General features: G+C 37.6%; 1 protein-coding gene across 1 annotated transcript in view; it reads right to left on the reverse strand.

Moving 5' to 3' along the window:
• Positions 1-15,589, reverse strand: part of FH (fumarate hydratase) — a 30,115-nt gene extending 14,526 nt beyond the window's left edge. Inside the window, exons 1-4 of the mRNA XM_007532560.3 lie at positions 15,414-15,589; positions 6,857-6,991; positions 3,721-3,831; positions 2,053-2,229 (exon numbers count right to left, since the gene is read on the reverse strand). Coding sequence (XP_007532622.2) covers positions 2,053-2,229; positions 3,721-3,831; positions 6,857-6,991; positions 15,414-15,545 — 555 coding nt within the window. The 5' untranslated portion in view covers positions 15,546-15,589. The remainder of the gene's footprint in view (positions 1-2,052; positions 2,230-3,720; positions 3,832-6,856; positions 6,992-15,413) is intronic.
• Positions 15,590-20,602: the final 5,013 nt, after the last annotated feature.

Here is a 20,602-nt window from a genome sequence, read left to right on the forward strand (position 1 = left end):
AAAAATGGAAAGAGGAGGGGAGGACAGAGGGGGGAGAGAAAGACAGACACCTGCAGACCTTGTGAAGCAACACCCCTACAGGTGGGGAGCCGGGGGCTCCAATCTGGATCCTTGCACCAGTCCTTGCACTTCGCCCTATGTGCAATTAAGCAGGTGCACTATCGCTGGGCCCCCTGGACTTCAGTATTTTTAATGAATAATATTGATGGTTTAAGCTTGAAATTTTCCTCATATAATAAATTCAATGAGAAAAAACTCTCTCCTTCAACTTAAAAAATATATTAAATTATATCTAGCATCAAGATCTAGGTTTCTAAATTATTTTTTTCCAGTAAGATGCTCCAAGAGTTCCTTGGGGACATGACTATTGATGGGTATTTTGAGGAAAGGAAAATACAGATGACAATGAGCCTGGAATCTTGCATAAGATAAAAAGGCATGTCCAAGACAAAGAAAACAGAAGAAAGTTTCCTAGGCAGAAATAATATGAACAACATTACAATAAAAATGTTGGACTATAACACTAAGAATAAAATAAGTATGAGCTGAAACTAATATACTTAGATTACTGAATAGAGGCTGGTCAGTAGGCCATTCAGTTGAATGTATATGTTACCATGTGCAAGAATTTGGGTTCAAGCCCTTGATCCCCACCTGTAGGGGGAAAGGTTCATGAGTAGTGAAGCAGTGCAGCAGGTCTCTCTCTTTCTCTGTCCCATTCTACTCTCAATTTCTCTCTGCCCTATCTAATAAAACCTGAAATATATTTACAAAAAAATAAAATTTTTAATTATTGAAAAATAAATAAGGGACAGTGAGTGAAGTGAGGGAAAGTAGACAAATCTTTACCAAAAAAATTTTTTAAAAAACAATCAATAATAAAGAAAGTAGGGGCAAAACTGTACTTACTAAAGGCAAGATCTATCGATAAGTGCTAAAATTAGTGGCAAAAGTTAAAAGACAGAGAGAATATGTGTAAAGTCTCAAACGTCCCCATTATTCATTCTAATAATTATTAATTACACCCCCAAGTTTCACAATACTCCTTGAAAAAGTAAATCTCATAGTGCCTGGAATTATCAGCAGTACTTTATGGCAGACATGGAACAGAAAATGAGGGGGAAGAGAAATGCTAGCTTTCTGGTAGAGAAACCTGGCAGACACCCTCTCAATCCAAGATAAAGCTCACTAGTTACTATCATATACTTAGGATATAATAAAATGAAGTGTCCATCACTTCTGTATTCCCCCAAATCCATAATTCTCAGTCTACTCATGAGACAATACCAGAAGACTCAAGACAGATGAGCATTCCACAAAATATTTAACCAGTACTTTAAAAATGTCAGTGTCACAACAGAAAAACCACAGCTTGAAAAATGACTAAGGAGACATAATAACTAAATGTCATGTATGGTTTGGGTATACGGATCAAAAAAGGGGAAAAAAAAGAACTTGGAGAAAACCAGGGAAGTCTTAAAAGTCTGTTAAGAATACCATTCCAATATTATTTATTTATTTATTTATTTATTTTGTGATAAATGTCAGGGCAATATAAAATGTTTACCATTAAGAGAGCAGGATAAAGGGTGTATATGAACTCTGAGGTATCAGTTAATTGTTTTATAAATTTAAAATTATTTCAAGTTAATGGTTTTTTTTAAATTTTTAAAAATATTTTATTTATTTTATTTTTGAGAGAGATGCAGAGAGAGAGAGAAACACCAGAGCACTGCCCAGCTCTGACTTATGGTGGTGCAGGGGATTGAACCTGGGTCTTGGGAGCCTCAGGCATGAGAGTCTCTTTGCATAACCATTATGCTATCTACCTCCTCAAGTAAATGTTTTCAAATAATCCAAATACATAATGAATTCAGGTAATTTTTTAATACAGTTTAAGAGACAATCAAGATTTCCTAAAAGAAATATGAACACATATGTGCTTATCACAACATAAACAGACCGAAACTTCCCTGTCAAAAAGTTAATGCCTAATTTACATAACAAACATTCAGGTGTTTTCAGCTTATAACAGAGAGACTATATACTCACCTGGCTTTTATTTACATGATCATTGGGATGCACAGGTTTCTTGCTGCCAAGTTCACCTCCTAGCATTTCAATAGCTCTGTTGCTAATAACTTCATTTACATTCATATTTGTCTGTGTTCCTGATCCAGTCTGCCATACCACTAGAGGAAAATGATCATTTAATTTGCCTTCAGCTACCTGCAGAAAAAAAAAAGTTTCAATATTCATTTAGCTATTTTATTTTTCCTATGATGATTACAGAAGCACTACATATAGTACAACTGTAAAGAGGTTCACTTTTTTCTTACATTAAGTAATGTACTGATGGTGTCACATAGCTCATGCCTATCTAGAACATCTGAGCTTCCACTTTATCCCAACCAATGGGACTTTAAAATAGTAAAAGACTGTCAATTCTGGCATGTCAACTCCAGTGATTTCAAATGAAAAATGAATCAAAGTCATTTTTCTTTCTATTTCCCCACTCACTCTCTTTAATAATCTTCAGTTGAGTCACCTGTTAAAGCTGGTAAATAAATGAGTGAGCACTTCAGAAACATTCGTTGTTGGTGCTCAGTGGGAATAACCAGCAGATGTTATACCTGGAGTTGGTATGAACATGAATTAGCAGCTTCAAATTGTTGAGATCACCTACTGGTCTCAATTTGTTTTCCGTCAGAAAGATCCAGTGAGCAACAACTGTTAAGCATAAAGACTAACAAGGTCCAGATTTTTATTATCATTTTTTGTACTCTCTAATATACTAATTTTTGAATTGTAGCTTTCTAAGAGTTGGCTGGTTAACTTCATCTTCTGGAATAGTTTTAGCTTAAAAAAAAAAAACAATTATGTACTTTGGAAATCTATTACATTAAGGAATTACTTCACTTTAAAGTGAATCTATTTCCCTAGGTACATAAAAATAGGTAAACAGTGTAGGAAAATCTGAGAACTGAGAAAACCAACACTCACATAATTCTATTACTGAAGAATAAAGATAGTATGATTTTAATACTTTGTTAACACCTTCCAATCTCTACTTCATGAAAAAGATGTATATATGGAAAAATATATTTATCCTATTCTTTTTCTAAAGATCATAAAATGCATATATTCTGCAATTTTTCCCCTTTCCCATACTTGCTGACTTCCATTCTTTGGTTTACCCAATGACATTTGCTAAAAAATTAATTTTCTATGGCTCAAATATAACCTAAATAACCATGTGTTATGGTGCAGTACTCTAATTTACTATTACAAATAGTCTTGTAATGGACACTGTGTAAACAATTTACATTGTTTTCTGCTTCCAAAAGATTACCTGAGCAAATTTACATTCAACATACATATTATTAAATAACCAACTAATGTTAGTTTTAAAGCACATATATTTAAAATAAAAAAAGCAAATATGGAAAGTGTCTAGTCACATAAATTTTATAAGACCATATGTACTTTATGTGTTGTAACTATATAAAATTGAAAGAGTTAAAAACTAAATGCACAATATTATCCAGATCACCCATAATATTTTAAATATCATTTAATCCTCAACAAACTCTTCTACCAGAGTACCTTGAAACTCAGCTCAAAAATTCACAGTGCACCTCTCCTAAGGTCAGAGTTATCAACAGTCACTGGTCAATATGAAGCTGATGTCATTAAGTAAATGCATTTATCACTTCCTACCTCATCTGCTGCTTTCATTATTGCACTAGCAATCTTTGGATCAAGACCATAATCCTGGTTTACTTCAGCAGCTGCTCGCTTCAAGATGCCAAATGCCTTAATAACTGGGATCTAAAATTAATCAGAAAGTAATTTAAAATCTGAAATTTTATTTACACATGAAAGTTTATTCATTTATGCAGAAGCAAAATTGTATATAAAACAGTAATTTAGAAAACAATATAACCCTGAAATGTTTACAATTTGTAATGAAATATATATATTTTTGGTCCATTACACATATATATACACATATATGTACATGTATATGTATATATACATATATGTGTGTGTGTGTAATGGACAAAAAAATCATAATATATCTATTTGTTTAAGAAATCAAGCAAAAGCATATACACTGATTCTTTTTTTAAATTATTTACTTATTTATTATTGGATAGACAGAGAGAAATTGAAAGGGGTGGGGGAAACAGAGGAAGAGAGACAGAGAGACACCTGCAGCCCTGATTCACCACTTGTGAAGCTTTCCCCCTGCAGGTGGGGACCAGGGCCTTGAATCTGGGTCCTTGTGCACTGTAATGTGAACACATAATCAGGTGGCCACCAACTGGCCCCTTATACACTGATTCTTTATACATATATGTGTATGTGTCACACATAAGTATCATCACACATACACATTGCATAATTTGCTCCACTTTTAATAGTACCTCATACTTGTGTGTGTGTGTTCACATATGTAAAAACAAGTAGTAATTAATCATTTCACCAGCAAGCACCATTATTTACCCCATCTGGATCTGATGCTGCATTATAATTTTTCCTTCTCTTAAAAAGAAACCAGTGAGATATCTAACTACAAAATTAGTATAAGATAGTTACTGATGGGTATGATTTCCTTTAAAACCAAAAACCACGATATTCTAGTTAACTGCTGAACTCTAAGTTTAATTAAGTCACTGGAAATGTCAGAAAATCCTGTTTTTCTTTTAAGTCACCAGAATTCTACTGACTTAAAAACTGATTTATGTATGGACCATTTTTAAACCATTTTAGTGTGTATAATTTTTTTACTTCCTATTCCAAGTTACTTAACCTAATTTAAAAGGATAAAATAGCCTTTGATAAAAATTTCAATGACATGACACCTAGTTTTATAAGGTAGCAGGATTATATATTACTACTAAAATTAATTTCATAGGTGGTAAAAGTGATGATATTCCAGGTTTGACTTAAGAAAAGAACAGACAAGGTAGAGGAAGAAGTTAGTGATGAATTTATTTAAAAAGTAAAATAAAAGCTATAGCTCTCAGAGGGCAATCGAAGTGCAAAAACAAAGGGAAAAAGACAAACTAAACTTGGGCTAAACAGTGAGTATAAATGGAAAAGCAAACACAATAGAAGATTAATCATCAGGGCCGAGTGGTAGTGCAGTGGGTTAAGCGCACATGGTGCAAATCGCAAAGACCAGAGTAAGGATCCCCCTTCAAGCCCCTGGCTCCCCACCTGCAAGGGGATGCTTCACAAGCAGTAAAGTAGGTCTGCGGGTGTCTATCTTTCTCTTCCCCTCTCTGTCCTATCCAACAGCAATAACAGTGATAACAATAATGGCAATAAAAATTAACTAGAATATCATGGTTTTTGATTTTAGAGGAAATCATACTCATCAGTAACTGTCTGTCTTCCAGTGGAGGTGAGGGGTTATGGAACTTTGGAATTATAGCCCTCTTATCCCACAATCCTGTCAATCATTATTAAATCACTAATTTAAATTTAAATTTTTAAAAATATTTTTATTTATTTTCCCTTTTGTTGCCCTTGGTTTTTATTGTTGTTGTTGTTATTTATGACGTTGTTGGATAGGAAAGAGAGAAATGGAGAGAGGAGGGGAAGACAGAGAGGGGAAGAGAAAGATAGACACCTGCAGACCAGCTTCAACGCCTGTGAAGCAACCCTCCTGCAGGTGGGGAGCCGGGGGCTCGAACCGGGATCCTTATGCCAGTCCTTGCGCTTTGCGCCACCTGCACTTAACCCGCTGCACTACCACCCGACTCCCTAAATCACTAATTTAAATTTAAAAAAAGAAAATGAGTTATAATATATAGATCAGTACTATTATAAGGTAAAAGCATTTTTACAAAATAAAAAGAAAATAATAATTGGTGATTACCAAGTTTTAAATTACTGGCAAGTGTATGTTCTGTTGAATTTACATTGCAATACAGAATAAGATAGCTGTTTCCAGTATTTTATGGCATCCCAAAGATAACTAAGGAATGAAAGAAATAAGATTTAAAAAATGTTTACTATTGGGGGCCAGGCAGTGGCATACTTAAGTTCACATGTCACATACACAAAGACCCAGTTTCAAGCCAAGTAGTATCTCACCAGATGAAAGCTGACTAATCCTATACTTTGCAGACTGTCCTGCATTCCTGTATAACATTTCTTATACTTCAGTGGACAACATGAAGAAATGAAATCTATCTCACCATTTTTCATTCTTTAACATCTCTGAAACCAAGATACATCTGAAAATCAAAGACATGTCACAACCTTAACTGGCGGCCTTTTTCTTAATGGCATACATCATTTCATCTCCTAATTGGTGTCACCTTAGTTTTAATGATATACAGTAGAAAAATTTAACAGTATTACTTATGTGATACTTATATATTATATTTCATGCATAGTGAAGAACATGCTCATGTATTTGTGTTTACTTTACTGGAAACTGAAATCAAGCTAAAGAGAAAGTATGATGGCAAAGAAAAATCTATCTTCTTTTACAGAACCAATCAATTTTAAATAAAAATTCAAAATTAAGTACAGAAATTTAAAAAATGTTTCCAAACTGAAATATTCTGAATAAAATTCTGAAAACAGTGAAAATGAAAGAAAAATAACCCAGCTCTACCAAATAAAAATTCAAAATATTCAGCCAAAGCTCAAAATGACAAAATGTAAAATTTTCAAAAGTTCTTTAACATATTAATGAGTGAATCATTACAAAGCAAACTAACAACTTTATACTTTAATTTTGTAAGATACATACTTCTTTGTTAGGTAAAGGGACTCATTTGAATAAAGCCTGGGTTATCCAAAATAAGTCAATATTTCTGCAAAAGCTACTTACTGGCATACGTTCTGTCACGCCTCCAATCTTAAAGTTCATAGTAGATCTCACAGTCTGGGCACCATAATATTTATCATTTGGGACCTTGAGTTCACCAAAGGTGTCATATTCTATGCGAAAAGAATTTTGGCTTGCCTGAAGATACAGATAAACACATTGTTATTGCCTGAAGAGAAGCTAAATATCAAAAGCAATAGCATTACTCTGCTGTACAGGAAATGTAACCTCGAAAGATAAAAAATTCCACTTTGATTTTCATTTTATCCCCACCATTCTCTTTAGTTATTTATTGCCGGGATAGCCTGAAGGTGCTTCTTCCTGAGCTAGTGCTCTCTGGGTTGGAGAGAACTCAACTGGAGCCGATCTAGGCTGCTGCGTGGGAGAGGGATCCGGAACTTGAGCCGCACTAACTTCGCAGGAGATACACTCTGGAACTATCAGAGCCGGAAAGCAATTTCCAAGTGTCTTTAATCAGAAGAGCAGCTGTTTTTATACTCTCCAAGTAGGGTGGAAACAGGATGTGATATAGAGAGGGTGGAGCGAAAAGTGACTGGTGGAAGATCAGGGTGTGACAAGGAGGATCAGGGTGTGACAAGGAGAGGGGGTGGAGCAGGTGAGAATTCTACCACTAAACCACCAATGCCCTGGAGGGAGTGTGGTGCTTTATGTAAATGTAAAAGTGATTTATGTAAATAGATCAAAGCTTTGAATGGGATTAAATCTATCCCTATATAGGCATATGGTTAAGCAGAAGCCAGGGGGAGCTGGCATACTATCCAACAATTTATCATTAGTCAGAAACAGAGAAATTGAGAGAGAAGGAGGATATAGAGAGGGGGAGAGAGAAAGAGAGAGAACCTGCAGCCCTGCTTCACCATTTGTCAAGCTTTCCCCCTGCAGGTGGGGACCAGGGATTTGAACCTGGGTCCTCATGTACTGTAATGTTTACACCACCTTCTGTCCAACCCCCCACTCTCAATAACTTGTTGTCACACAAATTTATTAATGCAGATGTTAAGAACATATTATAGAAGTCATACTCTCCACAAGTGGTAAACACACACACACACACACACACACACACACACCTTTTAAAGTAATAAATAAGTTCCAATTCAAGGTTTAGACAATTCAGTGTTGTTAATACTTTTTTACGAAGGACTAATAAAATCAGTCTAAGAATATGTATTACGATATCTAAACAGTTTTACAGAGATCTACAAATACTATTCACAGTACAACAAAATCCAGGCTTTGTACTCAGGCCAACACTTAGCAAGCTAATTTTTTTCATCTGTAAGTTAAACCAGTTCTTAAAACATTTTCAGATTGAGGAATCCTTTGAGAACAGGAAGAAAGCTACAGATCCTCTCTCCCTAGAAAAACATAAATATAAAAATACACATGTAAAAATCTCTTTTTTTATTTATTTATAAAATGAAAACACTGACAAGACCATTAAGAGGGGTACAATTGCAACCAGCAGAGCTCCGTATCCCATCTACTTCCCTGATAGCTTTCCTATTCTTTTTCCCTCTGGGAGTATGGACCCAGGGTCATTATGGGATGCAGAAGGTGGAAGGTCTGGCTTCTATAATTGCTTCCCCACTGAACATGGGAACAGGTCGATCCATACTCCCAGCCTGTCTCTCTCTTTCCTTAGTGGGGCAGGGCTCTGAGAAAGCAGAGCTCCAGGACACATGGTGTGGTCATCATCTGTCCAGGGAAGTCTGGTTGGTATCATAATAGCATCTGGAACCTGGTGGCCGAACTTCCCAGTTTTGAAACAGCCTCCTCACAGAGCTCAGGCCATGCGTAGTCTCTGAGTCGCCATCTTGGCTCCGCCATACACACATGTAAAATCTTATAGATGGTTTATATCTTGAAATCAATCTACCATCCAAAAAAATAAAAGAACATAAAATCCAAAGTTCTATCTATAGATATTTGAATTGGTCTTACTTCTTGGACCCAGAGAGATTTCTGAAAGGTTTTATACATTTCATAGCCTTTCATATTTCATGGAAAAATTATCACTGTATCTAGGACAGGTATATAACTAATGAAGCACATTTTTATATGACTAAAAATTTGTAGAGGACTGGATTTAGCCAATAATGAGAAGCATCTAATAAACATAATCAAATCCTGGTGCTTCCTGTGTGAGCTATTTTTAAGTATTACTTTCTTGATTTTTTATTTTTACTTTATTTATTATCTTTTTTATCAGGCAGAGACAGCCAGATATCAAGAGGGTAAGATGAGATAAGAGGGAGAGAGACAGAGAGACACCTGCAGCCCTACTTCACTACTCGTAAAGCTTTCCCCTTGTAGGTGGGGATTGGGGGCTCAAACCTGGGTCCTTGAAAATTGTAACATGTGCACTCAACCAAGTGTGCCACCATCCAGTCCCTTACTTTCTTGATTTTCAAGACCACTTTAGGAGATTTTATTATCTCTACCTTAAAGGTGGAGGTACTAAGGCTTGGAAACACTAATCTCAAAAGATTACCCAGATAGCAAGAGAGAAGGTCTGAAACAAACTGTCAGATTCCAAAAGCTTTTGGATTCAGTTTACTGCTACTTTCAAAATACAAATAATGAAGAAGTAACTCTAGATTGACCCACAATAGCTCCTGAAACCTCTACTCTGTAAAGAGATGCAGAGTTTCTCTAACAGAGTTTAGTTGCACTGACATCACTGTACACCAACTTGTCTCCCATCTTGTAAACCAAAAGCAACTAGAGTTTTGAGGTATTTTGAGCAACCAGGTATTGAGCTATAAGCTCAATAGCCAAAATAAATATATTTGCATTATAATCATGATGAATCATGACCTTTACTTTGAATGTTCTAAAAAGCTTTGTAGGCTAAAATATATTTTGGTTTGATAACATGAGTAGTGATACTGTGTACTTGAGCTAGGTCCTTTCTGTTCATCATTTTGCCATGGAGGCAACAACAAGAAGTATGCTGAAGAGATAATTTACAGGGTAGGATGATACATGGCTTGTCAATGCATATAGCTCAGGTTCAAACCCTAGCACCAAATGTGAGGTGCTTTAGCACCAGAGGAAGATCCAGTGTTGCGGTTCTTCTCCGTCTTTCTCCCTGTCTGTCTCTCTCTCTCTCTCAACATTCTTTTTATTTTATTTAATTATTATTGAGTAGAGATAGAGAGAAATTGAGAGGGGCGTAGGAGATAGAGACAGAGAAACACCTGCAGCTCTACTTCACCACTTGTGAAGCTTTCCCCCTGCAGATGGGACTAAGGGCTTAAACTTGGGTCCTAGGACACTATAGAGTGTGCACCATTGCCTAGCCCCTTTCCATCTATCTCAATGAAAAAGTGGTTTGGAGCTGTAAAATGCATAGGCCCAGGTTCCACATTAATTACTTCATTAAGAGGCCAGCTCCAAAGAAATCAAATTGGTTTCCATCACACATCTATGAAATGAGGTTCTTTAAATTTATAGCACTACTTTTTTTTTTTGCCTCCAGAGTTATTGCTGGGGCTCAGTGCCTGCACCATGAATCCACTGCTCCTAGAGGCCGTCTTTCCCCCCCACTTTTGTTGCCCTTGCTGTAGCCTTGTTGTGGTTATTATTGCTGTTGTTGATGTTGTTCGTTGTTGGATAGAACAGAGAGAAATCGAGAGAGGAGGGGAAGACAGAGAGGGGGAGAGAAAGATAGTCACCTGCAGACCTGCTTAACCACCTACGATGCGACTACCCTGTAGGTGAGGAACCGGTCCTAACACTGGTCCTTGCGCCTTGCGCCACGTCGTGCACTTAACCCGCTGCGCGCCCGACCCCCAGCACTACTTTTTATGTTCAAAATTATAAAACTTTTATTACTGTCTCCCAAATGACAGGTTGCTATAATTTAGATCCATTAAAAGGTACATGGAAAAATATCAATAAATAAATACATTTACACTTAAAACGAGTTTTTAATTCCAAATCAAGAATTTATTCTAGGACATTGACATTGATTTTTAAGTGTGTGTGTGTGTATCTTAGCAAACACCTAAAAGGTAAACTTCCTGCATTAAAAAGATATTAAAAAATATATTTATTTTGGGACAGCATACATCGCTTGTAGCAACTTAACTATCCAATAGCAAACTATTCCAAAAAGCAAAAGCCCAAGACTCGTGTCTTTAGCCCCAGGAAATGTGTTGTTAAAAATTGTAGAACAAATTAAAAACTAGAGAAAAACAGTCTGTCAGAAAAAGTTATGCATATATAACACTTGCATCTGCTATTTAAGCAGCAAAGAGATATGGTAAACCAGTTATCTTTTGCCTGATCTTTTCAAATGTTCATTACAATGAACTGGGGGTTAGAGGGAAAGAAGCTTTCTATTGTGATTTGTTATATGCATAAACCTGCATGTACTAAAACCTGACACCAAAATTTCAGAAAACTATACATTTTATGAATGCAAATCATATCTTGTTCTCTGTACTATACTATTCAATCAAAATAATTAACCACTACAATGATTATGTCTTTCACTAATGAAGTGTGAAAAAAATCTTGTGTTTTCTTTTTTGGGGGAGGGGATAAAAAAATGAAGTGATTAATGACATATTTAATCTATTGTTCATGTAGGTAAATTAGATTTTAATATATATGTAATCTATTTAATCTATATATAATATACACACTTTAAAAAGTCACTGTCAAGAAACTGGTTATTTTAGAAACCATGGCCTCATATCTTATAATTCAGAGAACAGAATTTCTGGAAGGTATGTCACTCCAGCAATTACACTGTAATTTAATTTGTTTAGACACAAAGATTTGTTTTCCCAATGGCTTATGAGAGATATGTGTTATTCACAATTACTACTTACTTTTTTGATAGTATGACTGATATTAGCCCTACAAATACCAAACAATGTTAGTAGTCACCAGCCTCAGCTCCATAAGAATTCTACTGTAGGGGTCAGGCAGTGGAGCACCTCCTTGAGTGCACATGTTACAATTCACAAGGACCTGAGATCAAGCCCCCAGCCTTCACCTGCAGGAAGGGAAGATTTCAGAGTGGTGAAGCAGTGCTGCAGGGGTGTCTCTCTTTCTCTCACTCTCCTCAAATTTTCTGTCTCTATATAAGTAAAATATTTTAAGAGTTAATGTTTATTTAAAAAAACAAGTCTAGGGAGTCGGGCTGTAGTGCAGCGGGCTAAGCGCAGGTGGCGCAAAGCACAAGGACCGGCATAAAGATCCCGGTTCGAACCCCGGCTCCCCACCTGCAGGGGAGTCGCTTCACAGGCGGTGAAGCAGGTCTGCAGGTGTCTATCTTTCTCTCCTCCTCTCTGTCTTCCCCTTCCTCTCTCCATTTCTCTCTGTCCTATCCAACAACGACAACAACAATAATAACTACAACAATAAAACAACAAGGGCAACAAAAGGGAATAAATAAATAAAATAAATATTTAAAAAAAATTAAAAAAAAAAAACAAGTCTAGTGTGGTTTAAAAGAATATTTCAGAGTGTCCAGAAAAATCCACATTTCTCATGCAAAAAGATTGTCTCAAGATAAAACAAACAAAAGTGTTTTTCACTGCCAAGTCTATTGGAGGCTTCTTTTTGAAAAGTCTGTCTGTTCTTAAAATAATTGGTGATTGGGGGTCAGGCGGTAGTGCAGCAGGTTAAGCGCACATGGCACAAAGCACAAGGACCGGCCTAAGGATCCTGGTTCAAGCCCCCGGCTTCCCACCTGCAGGGGAGGTCACTTCACAGGCAGTGAAGCAGGTGTTTAGGTGTCTATCTTTCTCTCCCCCTCCTCTCTTGACTTCTCTGTTTCTATCCAACAATGATGACAGCAATAATAACAACAACAATAAACAACAAAAACAACAAAAAGGAAAAAGATACCCTCCTGGAGCAGTGGATTTGTAGTGTAGGCATTGAGCCCCAGTGATAACCCTGGAGACTAAATAAATAAATAAATAAAATTTTAAAAGAAAATAATAATTGGTGATTACCAAGTCTTCCATTACTGGCAAGTGTATGTTCTGTTGAATTTATATTGCAATCCAGAATAAGATAGCTGTTTCCAGATTTTTATGGTATCCCAAAGATAACTAAGGAATTAAAGAAATATGATTTAAAAAATATTTACTATTGGGGGCCAGACAGTGGCATACTTAAGTTCACATGTCACAGACACAAAGACCCAGTTTCAAGCCCACCTGCAGGGGGGAAGCTTCAAAAGGTCTGCAGGTGCCTATCTCTCTGTTTCTCTCTGCCCTATTGAAAAAAAAAAAGAGAGAGAGAGAACAAATGGTCATCAGAATGGGTGACTTCTTAGTGCCAGCTGAGCCACAGTGATAACTCTAGCAGTAATAAATATATATAATATTTACATTATGTATACATATACTTTCCTTATCTACCATGCTACTAAGACATAGCAGGTCTCCTACATATTCTTATTTTCACTTTATTTTTCATCTTAAAATATGGTGTAGCATTTAAGGATGAGGTGATTTCTCACCCAGTAGAAAGCAGTGCTGTAAGTATCTCTCTGTATCTCTCCTTATCTCTCACTCTGTAGCAAAAATAATGGGTAAAAATATAGAAAATATATACACATAGAAAAAATACTATGATTTGTGCATGATTTCTCTGTTTATTTAGCTGCTGTGCTTACCTAGTCTCTCTTAGTAATCTATTTATAGGAACCATTATTTTGCAGGCCTTTGATAAATATACTATCTTCCTACTGGATGAACTTTCAAATATTCTTTTAAATATAAAGTAGTTTAAGCCATCTGGATTTACAAGAAATTCTCAACACTAGCAGAAAGAAAGAATGAAATACAACACAGATTTAGGAGTAGAGAAACATTAGCATGCTAAAGATGTTTTTAGAATGGGGGGGGGTGAATCTATCCTTACGTATTAGTTAACATTACAACTCTAAAAGCAAGGCAGTCCTATTGTTTAAAGTTTGTACAACAGGACAGAATCAGTTCTCCAGCATCCTATTCTCGTTTACAAAATACTGAATGTTTTTAAGGGGTCTAAAATTTACAAAAGCTGTGAGAGCAGAGTTTTCCAGGAATATAACATATTCTGATTTTGTAGTTTCAGGAATATTGATGTCATCAAATAATCGTAAGTGTTTACAATGCAGAAAATGCCTTGGACTTTTCAGGAGCAAACCTACACTTTTAAAATTAGGTAGAAGCACTTATGGGGCTGGGTGGTAGCACACCTGCTTAAGTGTATGTGTTCCATGTGCAAGAGCCTGGGTTCAAGCCCCAGGTCCCCACCTGCACAGTGAAAGCCTCACAAGCGGTGAAGCAATGCTGCAAGTGTCTCTTGTCTCTCTCCCTTTCTATGCCCCTTTCCCTCTCAGTTTCTGTCCTATCAAATAAAATAAAGTTATAAAAAAGAGAGAAGCAAGAGAGAGGGGAGGAGAGGGAGGAAAGAGAGAAGCATTCATTTAATGAGCACTAAGTGCAAACCAAATTCCAATAAAGCATCATCACATGTGCCATCCTCCTAGGTAGCTATAATTCTTTTCATTTACATGCAGCAACTAGTACAAAGACATTTTGCCCAAACCCTCAAGTTTGAGTAGCAGAGCAAGATTTGAAGTCACATCTCTTTGATGGGTGAACTGTCTTTCTGGTAAACAATCATCAGCTTTTTAACTAGCAATATACGTAATGCTTATCCATGACCGAATATGGGATACATTTCCAAGAGCAAAGGTGCTTATTTAGTCAGCATGTCATATCTTGAACTTGGACCTTTAAGTTTCTTAAGTAGTAGTATTTCTGAATAATTACTATTGGCTATTTGGCTAATGCTTTACCCAACCTCCTCTAACACTACCTATGGATGTTTATAAATGTTAGCATTTTACAAAAGTAAAGTGGGAAAACCATATCCAGCCAAACAAGCTAACAGGCAACTCCACGAAGAGAACTTCAAGTTCATAATAACCTGCACCCTACCTGGACCCTCAAAGCATTTCACCGTACTCCAGTGACCTCCAGTGGAGACTCAGAAGTCACAGTGGAGTCAACTATAAACACTAGCCTCAAGCTGTAGGAAGGGAAAACGAGGGGGGGGGAGGTGGAAGCGGAGGGGGATGCACCACCTCCTCGTGCCCCCGCAGCCCTCGCCTTCCCTCCAATACAGTCAGAGCGAGGCACCAAAGGGCTTGGGGGCCTCCGCACCCGCGAGAACTCGGCAGTGAACGCCAAGATGACCCATCAGCCCAAAGCGCCCAGAAAGGTCCAGCCATGGGGCTACAGGGAAGGGCCAGGAGCGCACGGGCTGGACCCTTGCAGTGAGCTGCAGGCCCTTCCCAAGCGCCCACGCTGGCTCCCTCCCCCGGCTGGAGGAGGCGCCCAGGGCCAAAAAGCCTGCAGTGCAGCCCGCCGGGCCAACGTGGGCGCACAGCCCGGTCCTGGGCTGGCCCGGCCGCCGGGGGAATCCCTCCCGCTCGCCCGCGGGTTTTCGGACTGGCAGCGGAGGACTGAAGGTCACCGCGGAAAGGCCGGCCGAGGGACCGGCGGCCTGTGCTCACCATTCTGGCGGAGTTCGGACACCGGATCCGGAGGACCGCTGGATCACCAAAGCCAGGAGCTGAGGCTAAGTATGAACCCAGAGCCCGGGAGTGGCAAACCGAGCGCGCCAGGAGACGGAGTGCGCGGTACATGGCGCGTGGGTATCCGGGGTAGACTATCTGGGCACCTGTAGCCACGCCTCCACGGCAGCTGTCAGAATCCGTCTATCCCACTGGGTCTCCTCTCCTATCCAATCAGACGCCTCGTTTTGAACTGGAGGGGGCGGGACTATTAGTGGATGGCCAGTAAAAAGTGGGGAGGCGGGCTCAGCTGCCTCGCAGAGCGGATATTTGAAGCCCTCTGATTCATGGGAAACTACTGTAGAGGGAATTATGGGAAAAAAGGTTCTTTAAACCTGTTTGATTGTTGTCACCAGTTGAGGTCTGGAGTATTAGCTAATGAGTCCTTGCGGGACAAGAGGAGTATTTTAGAAAGAAATATTTATTCTTTCTACTGGAATGTTTTTCATTTCTTATAGGTTACATCTTACCATGCAAAAGTATTTGGAAAGCACAGCAAAGTACAATAGAGAATGTTATTATTCATCATGATAACAGTTACTTTCTTCGTTTAACTTGACATTTTAAAAATGTTTTATTAGTTATTAATATTAATTTTAAAATTATAAGTTAATAGAGGTATAATTCCACACCTTTCCCACCAGCAGAGTTCTGTGTCCCCATTACCTCCATTGGAAGCTGCAGTAGTTCTCCCATGATCATACATATAGGTTGACTATTGCTTCTATCTGTATTTATGTTTGCCCATTAAAAAAATACTAGAAACTTAATATTTACAAAATTATGTGATGACAGAACCACACCATTTCAACCACCAGAGTTGTGTCCCATTGGAAACATTATATCTAAGTTCACAACTATAGGTTGACTCATCCCTCTGGGAGCATGGACCCAGGGTCATTGAGCGTTGCAGAAGGTAGAAGGTCTGGCTTCTGTAATTGCTTCCCCGCTGAAAATGGGCGTTGACTGGTCGTGGACCAAAATTCTTTATGGGGTGCAGGTGGTAGGAATTCTAGCTTCTGTGATGGCTTTGTGGGTGGACATGGACTTTGACAGGTTGATCCATACCCCCAGCCTGTTTCTATCTTTCCTAGCATGGCTCTGGAGAGGTGAGGTTCTGAAAGATATTGGTAAGGTCATCTGCCCAGGGATGAAATCATGGTGGTATCCACAATTTGGTAGCTGAAAGGTGGTAAGATATAAAGCAGGGCAAAATGGTAATAAATTGGAACCAAAAAGTAGGAGTAGAGCAGATTGGTGATTTTAGGGTGAAAAGAAGCTAGGAAGTCGATTTTAGTTCCTAATGCCCCATGCCTTTGGCAATTTTTGCTGGAGCTTGATAACTAACATGGAGGTGGACTAAAAATATTGTTTGGGAAGATGGTGACTGAGTTGAGAGTAGAAATAGAAGTAGAAAGCTGGATCAGGGCAGAGGGTAGCTCCTAAACTTGATGAAAATATATAAATACAATTAGCTGTTTATCCCATAAATCTGACCCAGGGCCCATATATATTTAGCACAGGATCCTGTATAACCTCCAAGTTCACAGTGCATGGTCACAACTAGGTACATTCTAGGTTGTACTCATTTCAGAACAGAGATCTCTGTTATTTCTCTTATTAATGTGAGCCAGAATTAGCTTATAAATGTATGGTAAATGCCCATGTTTATAGGTGATTTGGGGATTTATTTTTTATTTTTTTTATTTTTATTTATTTATTTTATTTTTTTCCCTCCAGGGTTATTGCTGGGCTCGGTGCCTGCACCATGAATCCACCGCTCCTGGAGGCCATTTTGCCCCTTTTTTTTTTTTGTTGCCCTAGTTGTTGCAGCCTTGTTGCGGTTATTAATTGCCATTGTTGACATTGCTTTGTTGTTGGATAGGACAGAGAGAAATGGAGAAAGGAGGGGAAGACAGAGAGAGAGGGGGAGAGAAAGATAGACACCTGCAGACCTGCTTCACGGCCCGTGAAGCGACTCCCCTGCAGGTGGGGAGCCTGGGGCTCGAACCGGGATCCTTACCGGTCCCTGCGCTTTGCGCCACATGTGCTTAACCCACTGCCACCGCCCGACCCCCATGGGGATTTTTATTATTTCATTTGGTTCTGCAATTTGCACTGATTATATATAATTAGATATATCCTTTCAGATTAAATGAACATTGTCTGTATGTAATAGCTGATGATAAAAAAGTAAGAACTGATGTAAAATTACATCCTGCCCATAACTATATCTATTCTTATCTGTTTTTCTGTTGTTTCAAACCAAATACCGTTTAATTGATATAAAAATTAACTATTAAATGGTGTCTATGAAAAGCACAAGATTTGCGAAGTCACATTTTAAAAGTTGTTCATTGTCACACCTCTTGGTAACACTGTTCATGTCATTGTGTAGGCTATGAATTTGTTTCATATTACATTTTGGTAATTAGAGTGATAGAGCATAATAACTGAACTATGATTAAACATCCCTGATGTCTTTCCCTCCTCTCTCCATTTCTCTCTGTCCTATCCAACAACGATGACCATCTTCCTCCCCCTCCCTCTCACTCTTTTTTAAATATTTATTTCCTTTTGTTGCCATTGTTGTTTTATTGTTGTAGTTATTGTTGTTGTTACTGATGTTGGCATTGCTGGATAGAACAGAGAGAGAGAGGAGGGGAAGACAGAGAGGGGGAGAGAAAGATAGACATCTGCAGACCTACTTCACTGCCTATGAAGAGACTCCCCTACAGGTGGAGATCCTTGCTCTGGTCCTTGTGCTTTGTGCCATGTGCACTTATCCCGCTGCACTACTGCCCAACTCCCTCCATCTAGTGACTCTTTTTCTCTATTACTATTGAATGTGATTTTTTTTTAATCTATTATTTTCTTTTCCTTAATTCTACATATTTTTTCTGGGTCCAGGATGTGGTGCATTTCATTGAGTACACATGTTACAGTGAACAAGGAAGCTTTGCAAGTGATGAAGCATTGTTGCAGTCTCTCTCCCTTTCCCTCTCTCCCTCTCTATCGTCCTCTTATATTGTCTCTCTCCCTCTCTATCACCCTCTTCCTTCTCAATTTCTGGCTGTTTCTACCCAATAAATAAGTAAAGATAATAAAATAGAAATATTGAAGTTATATCTATTTTCCAATTCCCTAACTTAAAGTTCAGTTTCTGCAGTGGTAGGTTTTAGAGTGATCTTGATACATAGGTGACTGTAATAATAAATCATATTAACTGCAGTCCCATTTTTAGTCCTTCCCATTTAGTAAACAAAAGGCTTTGGTATCTGTGTATTTTCACACTACTAACACTTGTTAATAGCTTCTTATAAAAAGACAGAAAAAAAAATCTTGAGTGATTTTGATCTACAGGTTTAGAATTCAGTTTTAATTTAGTATTTCTATGTTCCTTTTCTAACTGTTAATAAAACTGATTTGGTATCTGCAGAAGCATTATTAAATTTCTACTTTTATTAAACTAAAATATATACAAATTTGCTGTGTGTGTGTGTGTGTGTGTGTGTGTGTGTGTGTGTAGAGAAGAACCATCACTTCTAGTGCCAGACCACTTCCATGTGGTTCCCTGGACTTAAATCTAGCCACATGCATCTTAAGGAATGTGCCTCATTAGGTGAGGTATCTTTTTCCCCCAAGTATCAATAAATATGAAGCATATTAAGAAAGCACAATGCAAATAATTACAATTTGAAAAATGTTGAATTAATTTATTTTATTACTTAATAAAATTTATATGTTTTCAAATGTGACACTATACAACATCATTTTAGGAGGCAACCTTATCTTTTGACATGTAAAATAATATTTTTATGTTACTCAGTTTTTATTTCCCCTTTTTTAACTTGGAATTTGGCTGATAAGGGCTTTGACCTTGTTGTTTTTTCTGGTGTGTGTGTAGTTTGTTTGTGTTTCTGCTTTACTGTGCTTACTTTGTTCAGGACTCAATGTCCTGCCTTGATTGCCAAGTCAATAATGCAGTCGTTTTATCTTTCCTCAGTTATATATCTCATTTTTTAAAATTTTTGTCCAAAAAAAATGAGCTTTTCACAAACTGATACTAACCTTCAATACTTAAGAACCAAGATATTTTCATTATTCTAAATAAAAACTCTAATGACTTTAATATAAAATACAATCCGCAGCACATGGAAATTGCTAAGGACTTTAAGAGAAGGCTTAGTAGAAAGGTTGAGAGATATAGTTGTGACAGTGTCTCAGCAGATGAGCAAATAAAAGAGAGGGGGGAAAAAGAGAAATAAGTTGGCAAAATAAAAGAAACAGCCCAGTTTATCCAACATCTGAATGATGTTAAAAAGAAAAGAAAAGAAAAGAAAAGAAAAGAAAAGAAAAGAAAAGAAAAGAAAAAAGTGAGATAAACTTTTAAACAAATAAATTCAAGAAGGGGGCAGCCAAGTGATAGCTTAGTGGATAAAGTGTGTATGATATCATGCACAAGCAATAGGGTTCAAACCTCAGCTCTTCAATGGTGGGAGAAGCTGCATAAGCAGTGAGGCAGGTCTGAAGAAGCCTCTCTTTCTCTCTCCCTCTTCTCTATTTCTCTCCTTCCTATCAAATGAAATATAGAATAAATTGGCCTCGCTGAGCCCAAACAATTACTCTGAGATCTATAAACAAGTAAATTCAGGAAAGCATCTTAGAACTAGAATTATAGCTTATAGGAGTTATTTTTATGATAAATGCAATACACAAACTTTAACAAAACTTAACAGGTTAAGTCAAACAGGTACTAAATATTAAGAGAGGGAAAAAAAAACAGACTAGAGGAAATTTTATCTTAAACATCTTACAGGAACTACTTGCAGTTGCATTTAACTGAACTCTGTTGCTGTGAAGAATATGGCTCATGCACAAGAATGGATGAACAATTTGGGGGCCAGGAGCTTAAACCCGAGTTCTTGCGCATTGTAATGTGTGCGCATTGTAATATGTGCTACAGCCTGGCCCTTAGAACTTTTGATCTTAAAACTGTACGTTTCATTTAAACCTCAGTTCCCTTTTCCTCTGGCACTACCATTTTGTTTTGTATGTCTATAAGTTGTGTTTTATGTACTGTTTTTTTCTTATTCCATACATATGTGAAATCATAAGGCTTGGTTTTT

This window comes from Erinaceus europaeus, chromosome 6 (assembly GCF_950295315.1).
Source record: "Erinaceus europaeus chromosome 6, mEriEur2.1, whole genome shotgun sequence".
Taxonomy (NCBI): domain Eukaryota; kingdom Metazoa; phylum Chordata; class Mammalia; order Eulipotyphla; family Erinaceidae; genus Erinaceus; species Erinaceus europaeus.